The sequence below is a fragment of the Lepidochelys olivacea genome, assembly GCF_965140295.1.
Source record: "Lepidochelys olivacea isolate rLepOli2 genome assembly, chromosome: 1".
NCBI lineage: Eukaryota > Metazoa > Chordata > Testudines > Cheloniidae > Lepidochelys > Lepidochelys olivacea.
This window is the reverse complement of record NC_140411.1, coordinates 281,715,412-281,728,818: the sequence shown is the minus strand read 5'-3', so window position 1 is coordinate 281,728,818 and position 13,407 is coordinate 281,715,412. Positions and strand designations below refer to the sequence as shown.

The window sequence follows — 13,407 nt, the reverse complement described above, 5'->3', positions numbered from 1 at the left end:
ACTTGTATTGTACTGCAAAGATGCATTGGTGGGATGGAAAGATTTCTTTAAAGATAGTTCTTTTCTTTGCTTCCAAAATTAACTGTGGGATTAGATTATGTGCCAAAAGGAGTGCCATTGTTTGAAACAGAAGCAGTGATGTCTGAAATGCCTAATTGAAATGTTTAGTGTACCCTGATTCTTCTGTTTGCTAAAGCAACACAGATAACTCCCCAGAGGCACCATTGTGAATGAGAGGAGATAGCAGATCTAATCACACACATGATCATTTCTGGCCAGTGTTTTTGTTCATTTATATCTTTCTTGTATCTTAAAGTTCAGAAGTATTTGTCCTTATTTTTAACACAAAGTTTCCATAATTGTGAGAGTAATTCAGCCTTCCTTGAAGCGCCATCACTGTAAAGAATACATTTAACAGCAAAACGCAACAGATGTGGTCGCAGGCTCCCCACTGGTCTGTTGTGATGCTCAAGGCAAAATGAAGTGCCTCCAGGCACTCAAGATGTGTAGAGGTTAGCACTGTGACCTTTCCCCAAGCTGCCATCTTATCCAATCTGGTACAATATGAAGGAGACAAGACCCTTTTGCAATCAGAGAAATGTAGAGCGGGGAGGGACCTTGAGAGGTCGTTTAGTCCAGTCCCCTGCACTGAGGCAGGACCAAGAAAACCTAGACCATCCCTGACACGTTTGTCTAACCTGTTCTTAAAAATCTCCATGGATGGGGATTCCACAGCGTCCCTAGGTAACGTGTTCCAGTGCTTAGCTACCCTTATAGCTAGCAAGTTTTTCCTAATAACCAAACTAAATCTCCCTGGCTGCAAACCAAGGTGATTACTTCTTGTCCTACCCTTGATGAGCATAGGCAGAGGATGAAAATATTGTTTGGCTGAGGAAAACTTAATAGCTACCCAGAGAGGACAGGGGGGTTGGAAAGTGAGCCTGCCCCGCATTCACCGGCCTGCAGTGTACGTACTGAGGTCTCCTACTACTGCCACTTCCTGCAGGAGAGAGGGGACCCTTTCTGCTCCCTAGGGGAGTGAAGGCCCTGCTACCATCCCTGGGAGGACAAGGAGCCCCAGTGCAACAGTTCATGCCTCACTGGGAGAGGACCCCTACCACCAACACTCCTAAAAGATGGGGGATCAGAGTGCAGGGGCAGAGTTCCATGGGTGGAGCCATGAGTGACCCAGGACATAGTGGGCCTAGTCAGGTGGCTATTCAGTGGCCTGCCAAATCCTTCTATGGCATGTTTAGAGCATCCATTACTGTGGTATGGAGGCCTATGGGAAGCAATTCGATGGTCTCAGTTCCTTTCCTGCTGAACAAATATCCATGCTTGATGCAAATATTTACAAGTATGTTTCCAAAGCACTGCAGCTCACCATGAAAAATGAAGGGACATTTCAAGCCAATAACTGACATTCTTAGCAGAATGAGGCCAAAGACTGTATGGGTCATGGAGATTGATATATTCTGTTACACACAGATCAGGGAGAAGTCATGTTGGTAGTAGTGGCTCCTGTCCCCCAAGGCTGGGCCCAGCTCTGTGCTGGCCCGGCATGGGGAAAACAAGGAAGTGAGGTTGGAGAGTGGGCCTGCACTCACCCCGGGGACTTGGAGAACAAGCCCACCTAGCCCCACACTCACCCCAACAGCCGTGGCTCCCTCCTGTCCTGCAGGTCTGGAGCCAGGGCTTGCAGAGCCAGCTCAACTAGCTCTGTGTTCAGTCTGGGCAGCAGCAGTTCCATCCTGTCCCAGAGTGCTCGCCAGGGCCCAGTTCCACACTGCCTTCCATTGGCTTTTGGCGCTAGAAGGAGCCTGTGACTGCGTCATGTGGTGCACATCAGGGCTTCTCCTCAAGCTGGGCATGTGGTGTGGAGGCAGGGGGCAGATGTGTGCTGAGTTTATAGATTTTGGAGGGCCAGACCCACTCTATCCTAACCCCCCCGAAGCCTGTGTTGATGGGACTGGAGAATATTGATGACTGTCTCTTTATAACAGCTTCTGACATATTTGAAGACTGCTATCGTGCACCTCGGTCAGCCTTCTGTCCTCTAAACTTAACATGCCAAAATTCTCACCTTTTCCTCATAGGTCATGTTTTCTAAACTTCTTGTCATATAATGGCTTCTGTTTGCATGGCAAAGCATGATAAGAATGACGATAAGAATAATGATTTCACTGACAATAATGTAATGGTTATTTGGACGAGTGCTAACCAACCAACTGAGGCTGAAACATGTGAGGAACAAAAATTATGCTGCTGCTGCTTTGGGTTATAGCACAAGTGGAACCTCTAAAGGCCTGACCTCGTGGGGTGCTGGCTTCGTGCAACTTGCATTGAAACCCATTGAACCCGTGGGCATTCAGCACCTCACAGGATAGAGCCCAATGAGCTTAAAACAGAGTTGCTGAAGCTGGGTTCAGGTTTCCCACTTTTTAAACTGAACAGCTTGAAGCTGATTTCTCAGGCTGTAATATTACACATTTTATTTTAAAACAAGTGTTTGAAATACAATCCAATTAACCTACTTTGTGGGCTTTCAGAAGTCTATGGTTTGGCTTGGTTTCTTAAATGTACTTAAACTGATTAAAAATAGCACATTTCCTTGTTTGTTTTCATAGCAAGAGAAGTTGGGTGATATCTGCTTTTCCCTCCGCTATGTGCCTACTGCTGGCAAGCTGACTGTCGTCATTCTAGAGGCAAAGAATCTGAAGAAGATGGACGTGGGTGGCTTATCAGGTAAGTGTAAGAAAGTCTGCATGTAGCAGATACTCTGCTAACCTGTAAAGCAAAGGAACTGCTTTTCCCCTTCCCTTGAGAAGGTGAAGACTCTTGCTTATATTCCAAAGTGAATTTTGCAGTCACTGGTACTCATTGGATAGCTGTGTGCATGAGAGCCCATACATAGCTTAAAAACAACACAGTGCATTATGCATTGCATTCAGGACTTAGACAAGATCTAAACAATTAAACAGTCAGATGACACTGCAACCTCGCTGTAATTTCCTCCTTTCCTGTTGCCTGGAGATAAATATGGATTATTCAAGAGGAAAAAATTTGATTATACTTCCTATTGTATTTCTAATCTTCCACCAAACCTTGAGAATGAGCTGCATTTCTCTGCAATGTTTCAGACACTATAATAGAGGTACTTACAACAGGTCACTATACTGGCTAGTGATTGAGGTGCTGGGGGTGATTGCTTCTACATTGCAAGGGCTTGACTGTGACTGGCTCATGCACAAGGGTAGGAGGGACACCCTCTCTCTTGTCCCTATGTGCAGGGGTGGTCACAATTGCAGTCCCTGTACTTGTGGAAGGACAGGGGTTGCTTCCTCCATGCCCCATTGGATGCACAATGCCCCAAAGGGGTTAGGAAAGCATGGCCCCATCTCCCTTTTGGCACCAGCTCATAGTAAGGCTGGCACACTGTAGGTAGGATCATATGCCAGTCTAAGAAATGGTGAAGCCTGCACATGGGAAGTTTGGAGCAAGATTGCGAATCACAGTCCATCCCCAAAATCCTTTGGGAGTGGTGGAGCTCCACACTGATCTCCATTCATGGCTGTGTCTAAAATACAGAATCTAGCTAATGCATGAATTACACATTAGCAGAAATCAAATTATGTGCTGTTAAATAAGATATTTTGCACAAGGAGAGATCTTACAAAAATATTTTTTATTCACCTCATGTTTAGAAGTGACTATTTGTAATTTCTCATCAGTTTATACACACGCAATGGGAATGGGATTGTTTCTAATAGCAACTAGGTCATGGTCTAGAAATAGAAACCTTTAGTGATGTCATTACGGTGGAGAGAGGACTGGAGAACATACCACAGGGAATGATCTCCAGTTGGCACGGAGACGATGGACGAAATGATCTCATAGGTGTGTGTTTGCTTATTTCTACAAATCTATGTTAGGACTAGATAGAGTTGTGTCAAATATTCATACAGAACCCAGGAACTTGCTCAAAGTACGTACTGCATTTGATAAACATAAGGAGGGAAAGTCACAAAGTGAGGAAATCTGTCTAGGTCCCTTTTTTTCCCCACCACCAAATTTTGGGTCACCACCCTCTCCCACTATGTGTCATTTTTTTTGTCTTCAGGGAAACAAGGTGATCTCCCTTCCCTTCTGCTACTTCCTGTGCCTTTGGGGGCACAGGTACCCACTACTCCTATCTTTACAGAGGGACTGCCAGTCTGGGTCACAAACCCTAACTTCTACTTACAGGAAAATAGAAGATGGAAACACTACGGTTCTCATCACATCGAGCTCTGTAACAAGCCAAAAGGCAGCAAGTACCCTTAAGGTTTAGCATAGTAATTAAAGATTCCCTAGGAAATCACTATCTATCATGTTCTATCAGTAATGTATTAACAGACCATAACGATAAGACAGATAAACTTGTATTTTTAAGATAGCAGACAAGGGAACATTCATAATGAAGATTCATAGGTTTTAAGGCCAGGAAGGATCACATGACCATCTAGTCTGACCTCCGGCATTACACATTTTATAGAATTTTCCCCAGCAATTCCTAGATGAAATGCAAAACTTCTGGTTGAGCTAGAGCATATCCTTTAGAAAGATATCCAGGCTTGATTTATAGCTTCAAGTGGTGGAGAATTCACCCCATTTTCTGGTGTGTGGTTCTAATGGTTAATTCCCCTATTAATTCTTTTATTGAAACATTTGCCATTCTGAATTTGTCTAGCTTCCTCTTCCAGCCATTAGATTTTTTTATGTATTTGTCTGCTAGATTAAACTGCCAACTACTATCAGAAATCTCTTCCCCTTGGTAGGTACTTATGTACTGTGATCAAGTCACCTCTTGACCTTCTGTTTGGTAAACTCAATAGTTTGAGCTTCTAAAATCTTTCACTTTAAGATAGTTTTCCAGAACCTCAAATCATTCTTGTATCTCCTTTCTGAATCGTTTCTAATTTTTCACAATCCGTTTTGAAACGTGGACAATGGAGACGTAGTACTGCAGGAATCAATGCTGCGTATGGAACTAATTGCAAATAGATGCTAACGAGCATCTTCTTTGAGCCTTATACTGTGATCCTTTCAATAGCATTTTTTAGCATTCTACTTTGTATTCTAACCTATGATCAGGTTCACATCATGGGGTAAGTCTTGTGTCTCAGTTACAGGGCAGAGAATCGGGACATCTGTATTCTACTCCAGGCTATGCTACAAACTTACTGATATTGGAAAACAGTAATTCAATTGTGTAAGTAGTAATAGGACTTCTCATGTGAGTAAGGGGATCACAATGTGGCCCTAACCTCTATGTACCTTGGCGCTCTTGTCTGTAGAAAAGGGATGATAATTCCACAAAATTGTTCTGTGAGATTTACAAACCTTAATGAATTAAAAGCATTCTGTGTACTTCAGATGGAAAATGTTATCTTAAAAATGATTTTCAAATAAGCATGTTTAGTATTGCTCTAAGTGCTGAAATGCCTCAAATAGTGCAAGAGGTTATTTCTAGAAGGGAATTAGATTCTGCGTTCCTTTGCTAGGACCAAGCCATCTTAAAGATACCACCACTCCTCAGCAACAAGCAAACCCAACAGGACCCAGCAGTTGTAAGTTGGGGGGTCTAAAAGTCACTGATCTGAGGTCAGCTATAGAAATATGAATTTCTGCTAGAGCCTGTTTATTTGGAGCCTTTCAGAACATAATACAAAACTTATTCTAGGGTAGGTGTTTAAAAATAATAGAATAGAATTTAAATAAAAAATAATCAAGATGATTGATCACAGATGGCACCAAATTACAGTCCTCCACACAGTTGACCATCCTCATTTTGCAACACATGAATTGAGAGCCCCTCCAAAAGAGTTTGGTTTGCCTGACCGTCACAAATAGCCGCTAATACAATATCTCGAATATAAAAATCCAGGCCTTGTCTATACTACATGGTTTTGTCACAAAAGTCAGCTTTTGTTGACAAAGCAGCGGAGATGTACACCTGAAAATGCTCCTCCCACCCATGTAACTCCTCTGTCATGCTGACCTAATAAAACCACCTCAACGAGAGGCGTAGGACTCATGTCGGTGTAGTAAGGGCAACGCCGTGACAGTGTAGATGCTGCATTCCTTACAACAGCTGTTAGCTGTCATTCTTGTCTGCTGCCTGGTCTCCTCTCCAAGCTGGGCTGCCTCCCAGGGTCCCAGCTTGGGCTGCCACCCAGGCTCCCCACTCCCTACTGGGAGCCCTGCTGCCCTCTCGCTCCCTGCTCCCCCCACTGGAAGCATGGCAGCCAGCTGTACTCCAGGCGTAGATCTCCCTGCCAGAGGCGAGAAGCCCCAGGCAGCTTCCCCCCTGCTCCTGGCTAGAGCGTGGAGGCGAGAAGCCCTGGGGGGCAGCTGGGCTCCCAGTGGGGAGCTGCGTGGAGCTGAGAGCCCTCGCTCTGAGTCTCCCACAACGCCCTTCTTCAGTCAGTGGACGCACTGAATGTGCACCTCCGGCAGAAGAGGGAGGGTAGTGTGGATATCAGTAATTATTGCGGTGGCTGTAAGTCAGCCTAACATAGGTCGATTTATCTTTGTAGTGTAGACATAGCCTGACGGTGAGATAATGTTGGTTTAAAGTGGGAGAGTAGTTTTTTCTAGGGAATCTCTCTCACACATAAATCATGCAGAAGCAACTTTCAAAACCGAGACCCAGATTCTGCCCCCACCTCACACTAAATAGCACCTTACTCTGCAAGTAGAACTACTCTTGGAATAAGACGTTGTTCAGTGTAAGTCGGGGCAGCAGGATGTGATCCCAACAAATGAACTCCTTTCCCAGTATAGTTTTGTGATTTCTTTCCCCCAGAAGCAAAAATTGCTTTTCATTTTGTAAAACTGAAAGTAGTGCATCACAGTGGAGGTGGGAAAATGTGAACAATCAAACATGATCTCAAGCTGAATATTGCCCACACATTCCACAGCACTTACTGTCACCCGGAGGAGGCCATTAGCAGGAGATGGAAATTATGTAGGTGTCACATGGGAAAAGAATCTTAAAAGTTTGTGAAAAATAGAGAAAAATCTGCTGTTTTTCAAGTTAAAAACCATTTTATTTTTTGTTATCCTTTCCTGTTGTGAGAAGGGCATGCAAAAGGGGGAGTAGGAAGGGATACAGCATTATGTTACACCTGAACTCTGTGCCCCACAGAAGAGTTTGTTACCTGTATTGCATGTTCAAAGTAGGAGCAGCACCCCAGTTCCTGTGGAATTCTGACATGGACATGCTTCTGGGCAGCACACACATTGCAGTTGCATCAGAGAGAGGGCAGTAGGTTTCCTTCATGCTTTATCCCACACTTTTTGGGTTTTGTTGCTGGTGTTGGTAAATGTGTGCAGTGCCTTTTTCACATGGAGGAAGATCACTGTGCAGCATTTTAAGGGAGTAGGAACTAGTACCCTCAGGGTATGTCTACTCTGTAGCTGGGAGTGAGCCACCCAGCCCGGATACACAGACTCACTCTAGCAGGTCTTGAGCTAGTGTGCTAAAAATAGCAGTGAGGACATTACGGCTTGGGCTTGACCCCCTAGACTTGAGAGCCGCAACTCCAGCCCAAGTCATAACAACAACATTACTATTTTTAGCACACTAGCTCGAGTTGCCCTAGCATGAGTCTATCTAGCTGGGCTGGGAGGTTCAGTGTAGACATACCCTCAGTCTTCCCCCATGTAGAACTGGCCACAATGTAGCCCAATAGCTTCAAAAACCTTAATTTAGCAATTTGTAAAATTATTGTAGTTGTTCTAAGGCACCCCTATTCAGGACAGCATTTAAATTTACCATTGTTGTCAGTGGGATTTAAGGACACACTTAAAGTTAATCATGCATTTAAATGCTTCCCTAAATAGGGACGGGCTTAAGTGCTTTCCTGAATGGGGCCTAAAACAGCAAGAGGTACATTTTGTTGAAATAACTTCTTCTAACCACATTGCATGGTATTTCTGTGATGACTTCACTGAAATTTTAAACTTGTGAGTCAATATATGTATCTGATTTAATTCCTACTGTAGTTGCAAAAAAACCCAAAAAAACTTGACTCCAGCATTTTGTACTTCTCCATAAATTACAGGCCATTTAAAGACAAGCTCAAATTACTTAGGAAATAAACAATAAAAGACAACAGACTAATCATCAAATTCATTGGACTCCTTGTGACAAGCTCAGATCACCCATCTGACCAATAAACTTCTAGGCCTTCAACTTAATTGCAACATCAGGCAGCAACTAAAGCAAGCCTTAGCTTGAAAACTGGAACTGCTTGGCCCTAGCTCATCAGCTCAACAGAACAAGTGGAAATTATTGTTGTTGCTGAATGAAGGCTTCTAGCAAACAACTACGTATGTTTTAAAATGACATTTTAAATATTTTCCTGCACTTTGATATCTGGAAAGTGTTTTCTAGAAATGTTGGGTATGACAAGATTGTCTCTGTTTGCCAACATTCAGTAAGACCTTTCTACATGGTTTTATAGGTAAAATTTTCAAAAGCATCTAAGTAATTTAGGCACCTAGGTCCCTTTGCATGTCAATGGGAGATAGGCTCCTAAGTCCTTTAGGAGCTGTTCAAAATTGCATCTATATTATTTGGACAAGTTAAAAAGATTTCAAAAATGGGTTGCAACTCAGCCTTCCATACAGCCCACAAAGTAAGCCCAGATTTACAGCCACCTCTCTGCAGAAACTGTCTGCATTTTCCCAGCAGGCATAAAGCCTGTGTGGCAAGCTCCTATGACACCTGTGCATAAAGGATGAGGAGTGGCATGGCTGGAGTGCGCTGCATTGGACAGTAACTTTGGAACCATTGCCAGGTTGCATAAATTATGGCAGCCCCTAGGCTGCTCTAATCTATGCCAGAGTCAGGATTTAAGAAGAATTGGGAAGAGAAGAGAATTGTAATTGGCTCCTTGGTGGTCCAGTGCCACTTTCTGCAAAATCAAGCATATCTTGGCATAAAAGAGAAGCTGGCCCATAATCCAGTGCATTATGTGTCTCCACTAATCTCAGTATTAATGGATTATAAATAGAAAATAAATCAGATTTTCAGCATTTTTTGTCTGCAAAGCCAATATCATAAACATAAAACTATCCCAAGGGACCAAATTATATTACAACAGAAATAAAGCTACAGTTTCCTGTAATTAAAAATCTGTTTTCAACACCACCTTCACATTTAAAAAGCCTTTCTTGGGTGTCTTATAAAAAAAAAACGTCGTTGACAAGAAAGAATAGTTTAGAGTCAGAATTTTTGAAGAGATAGTGAATGCTCATGAATTATGCAAGTCAGAACTTTCATTTTAATAACTTCATTAAAATATAAAAAACCTTAAAAGCCAGCCAACATGAATATAATATTGTAGAAGAGAAATACATTGAGTGCTGTGACCTTGCTACCAGCCGTATTGAAAGAATAACACGAAAAACCTTACTGGAAAAGAAAAGAGATTTATTAATGGGCAAAATTAACAATAAAAAACAAACACCACAACAACTACATATCCACCTATATTAATCCTAAAGACTCCATCAGAGCCTTTACACTCTGTACAGAAGCTATCTAGCCATCTTAGGGTTGTCTGTGATGCCTATCACCATAACGTCTAAGGTGTCACTGACTGGCAGAGACAGAGGCAAAAGATGAGTGTAGCCTGCATAGTTATCTAATCCCTCCTGAACAGCCTCATGTATGACCTCAAGGTAAATTTTGTTTGTGTTAGATTGCCCATGGGGGATGGGATCAAATCAAAATAACCAGGTGTATCACCTTCATAGCACCCTTGTGTTGAAACTGACTCTTCTATGTTGATCAAAATACCACCTGATGATGTCCTCCGTATCACAGTGTAGATAGGAATTTACCTCTCTGATCCCAGCTTTTCTCTGCTCTGGCACAGCTGGTAATTTCTGTGCTGTCTTTTACCTGACAGGTTGCTATTTCGGATTATAGAAAAGGCCTAAGGGAGTTGGTCCCTCCAATCCAACTCTGTCCTTTCCATCCATCAGTTGATCATTTTCCTCAACTGGGGAAGCCAGTTCTGAGGCTGAAAGCTCGGAGGGATTTGACATTTATATGGGCTAAAAATCTCCATATTATATCAAAATTAAGAGCTATAAACCCTCATACTTCAGGGCATACGTCAACCTGGGTTAGGAAGAAACTTTCCTTATGAATAGGTTTTCCTATGTTTGTTCATTTGCGGGGTGAGTTGAGGAAGGGAAGAGGGGGTTGCACTTTCCACTGAATCATCTGCTACAGGCTACTTGATTGCAACAACATATTGAATTAGATGGACCATCTAAAATATGGCAATTCCTACTAAGAAGGGACATTATTTCAGCAGAGTCAAATTGTTCTGCTATGTTTTCTTGCAATGCCTAGGGTGAGAACTAGATTGTACATGCCGATTAACAATTAAACTAGAATTGTACCGAGCTTGTAAACATTGCTTTCAGAAGCTTTAATACAGGCGCTTTTCTACAAGCAAACGGCATATAGATTCAGTCAGAATTAACATACAGTTGCTATTTTAGCAGCTGGATTATTTGAGAAGGGAGAGATTTCTAATTACATGTATAAACCCCTATAGTAATAGACGTTGACCAAGGATGGAGTGATCAACAATCAGCTGGTCAGATTGATAGATGAACCTTGTAAACAAACTGCTCATTAACTCAACTTCAGATCCGCAACAACAAAAAAAAGTGTGGAGGAGGAGAATTTATCCTTCCAGTGCTAATTTTCCATTCCTTTCCTTTCCACTTTTAAAAAGTAATAATCTTGCCTTTTTAAAACTGGATTTTCTCATTTGGTCTAATTTTAAGAGGGTTTTTGTTTAATTTATGTTGTATTTGTTTTTATTCTGTTGTACAGCAACCCTAAGGAAGAGGAAGGCCTACCTATATATAATTATTATTCACGTATTAATAATTATTTTATTTAAAATGTAGTGATTAACATCCAAGATTTGGCTTAACTCTACAAGAACATCATAACAATATGTGCAGCTGTGAAATAGATTCAGAAATACTGTAGCTAGTGTTGCAGTGCTGGAGTCCTTGGGGCAATTAGTCAAACAGAGTTGCACATAGGCTTACCAGCAGGCTTAATTTGCTTTTAATAATGCTGAAAGCTGCCGCAATTGAGATACTGGCTGTAAAGCTGCTGCCTATTTCTTGGTTTTGCTATAGTTGAAAAGAAACAATTTTTTAAAAAATATTATACTCAAATCGGGGGGGGGGGGGTGAACCAGACTAAATACATTTTTAGATCAATGCTTAAATTTTGGTAGAAGCTTGAAAAATATAGTTAGGATTTTGGGGTTGGGGGAGGGACTCTGTAAAGCCACATGATTTGTAAAGCACCATAAGCATTTTATTGACATTGCTGTGCACTTCAAGTTCTAGGGAGCTTCTATTACTTTCTAATGAAATTATAAGACTGATCTGAAAATCTGATTACACATTACTTACATTTTACATGCTTTTTTTCCCCTGGTCTAAGCCCTGTGTGGGCAGGACAGGTGATTGATGTGTACTATTTTGTGTGTGACTGTTTTATAGGTTTCCCTGTTCTGTTTCCAGGTGGGAAACTGGCATGTGTGTGCATCTCAAAGGAAAGGGGGGAAAATCGCAAATTAGAGCCTTGATCCTATATTCCCACTGAAGTCAGTGGTAGTTGTTTACAGTGATGAGAATTGAGATGCCTAATGCCCAATCCTGTGCTGAAAATATACCTGTGAATGTATAGGAAATGGTGGTTCTGGCACTTCTATTGCTAATGTATACTTTTCTTGTAATAAAATGTATAGGAAAACGGGTTACATATTTCTTATTCTCTGGCAATATTGCCAGTTTATGTATACTTTTTCAGGTGGTTTGTTTGTGGAAATTTGTTTACTGGTCTGAAGACTCAAGGTTCATCAAATATGTTAGAAAATGTGACTTGTCATGGGGGAAGCTCTCCCTTGATAGCGGGAGATTAGATTGCCAAACAAAAATAAAAGCAAAGTTCCAAGGTACAAAACTGCCAAATCAAAGCTCTTCCTTTTCAAGGTAAATAAAATTAGGAGAACAACACGATTTCTTCTCTCATTGAGTCCAGGCTCCTCCGCTTTCAGTTATCCATTTCCTCTTCTGCTTTCTGTGAACATCAGCTTGATTCTGTAACATAATGGGCCTCCATGGCATTCTCTCCCCAGCAACTTTACCTGTCCTGATTTATTTCCATAACCCTGCAGAAGTGACAGAAAAATCAGGATTATGGGCCTTCGTCCTACCTGGGCAACACAGGCCAAGCTGTCTTTGGGCTACAGGTACAAAGGGGTAGAATATCCACGACAGTATCTTAGTTACATGGGAATTTAACCACTTAAGAGGATAATCAAATAGCTACGGAAAGTGTAGAATTATCACTTTTGCCTCTTGCAAAAGTAGGATGATGATGGAGCTGAGAGAGCAGTGTGTATGAATAGCTGCATGTTTGTTGATTTCCCTTCTGTGACAGCTGTGGCCCTGAAATCTCCAGTCCTTTTATTCTAGATGTTATCAACCTAAATCACAGATTTGGGGGGGAGAGGGGGAGGGAAAGGGGGAGGGAATTAAAAGGAGCTGAGTGTACCTCATTATGTAAGAAAGTCACAGTGTCCATTTACTTGGGCTCATACTAAATGAGGAAGACTAGGGGCATCATTAGAGTTCAGTGGCCAATGGAAATAAAAATGTCAGTGTTTTAAGTTCAAAGATCTGGTGTCCACTGAGAGCACTTGCTGCTTCCAGCACATTAGTGAATTACAAAACTGACTGGGTAAAATGCTAATGAATGACTGTTCTTTTGAGACTATTTTTCATTGCATTGGGTAGTTTCCTGTTAGTACATCTGACAACATTGCTGCACAAGTTTTGGGTACCACAGTTTAGGAAAGATGTGGGTAAACTGGTGAGAGTCGAGAGGAGAGCAACAAAGATGATAAAATGTTTAGAAAACCTGACCTACGAGGACAGGTTAAAAAAACTGGGTGTGTTTACTCTTGAGAAAAGAAGACTAGGGAGACCTGATAAAAAGTCTTCAAATATGTTAAGGGCTGTTGCAAAGGGGATGGTGATCAATCAGTAGGACAAGAGGTAATGGGTTTAATCTGCAGCAAGGGAGATTTAGGTTAGATATAGTTAGAATTTTTTACCCTAATAAGGATAGTTAAGAACTGGAATAGGTTAACAAGGTAGGCTGTGGAATCCCCCTTATTGGAGGTTTTTAGGAACACGTTGGACGAACACCAGTCAGGGATGGTCTAGGCATACTTGATCTTGCCTCAGAACAGAGGGCTGAACTAGATGACTTCTCAAAGTCCTATATTTCTATGATTCTCTTAAAAG

At 41.8% G+C, this 13,407-nt stretch overlaps 1 protein-coding gene across 3 annotated transcripts in view; it reads left to right on the top strand.

The window, feature by feature from the left end:
- SYT1 (synaptotagmin 1) overlaps positions 1-13,407 on the top strand; it is a 507,893-nt gene that overhangs the window by 425,439 nt on the left and 69,047 nt on the right. For all 3 annotated transcript variants that reach the window (XM_084617798.1, XM_084617797.1, XM_084617796.1), the window contains one exon: positions 2,628-2,745. In XM_084617798.1, coding sequence (XP_084473924.1) covers positions 2,628-2,745 — 118 coding nt within the window. The remainder of the gene's footprint in view (positions 1-2,627; positions 2,746-13,407) is intronic.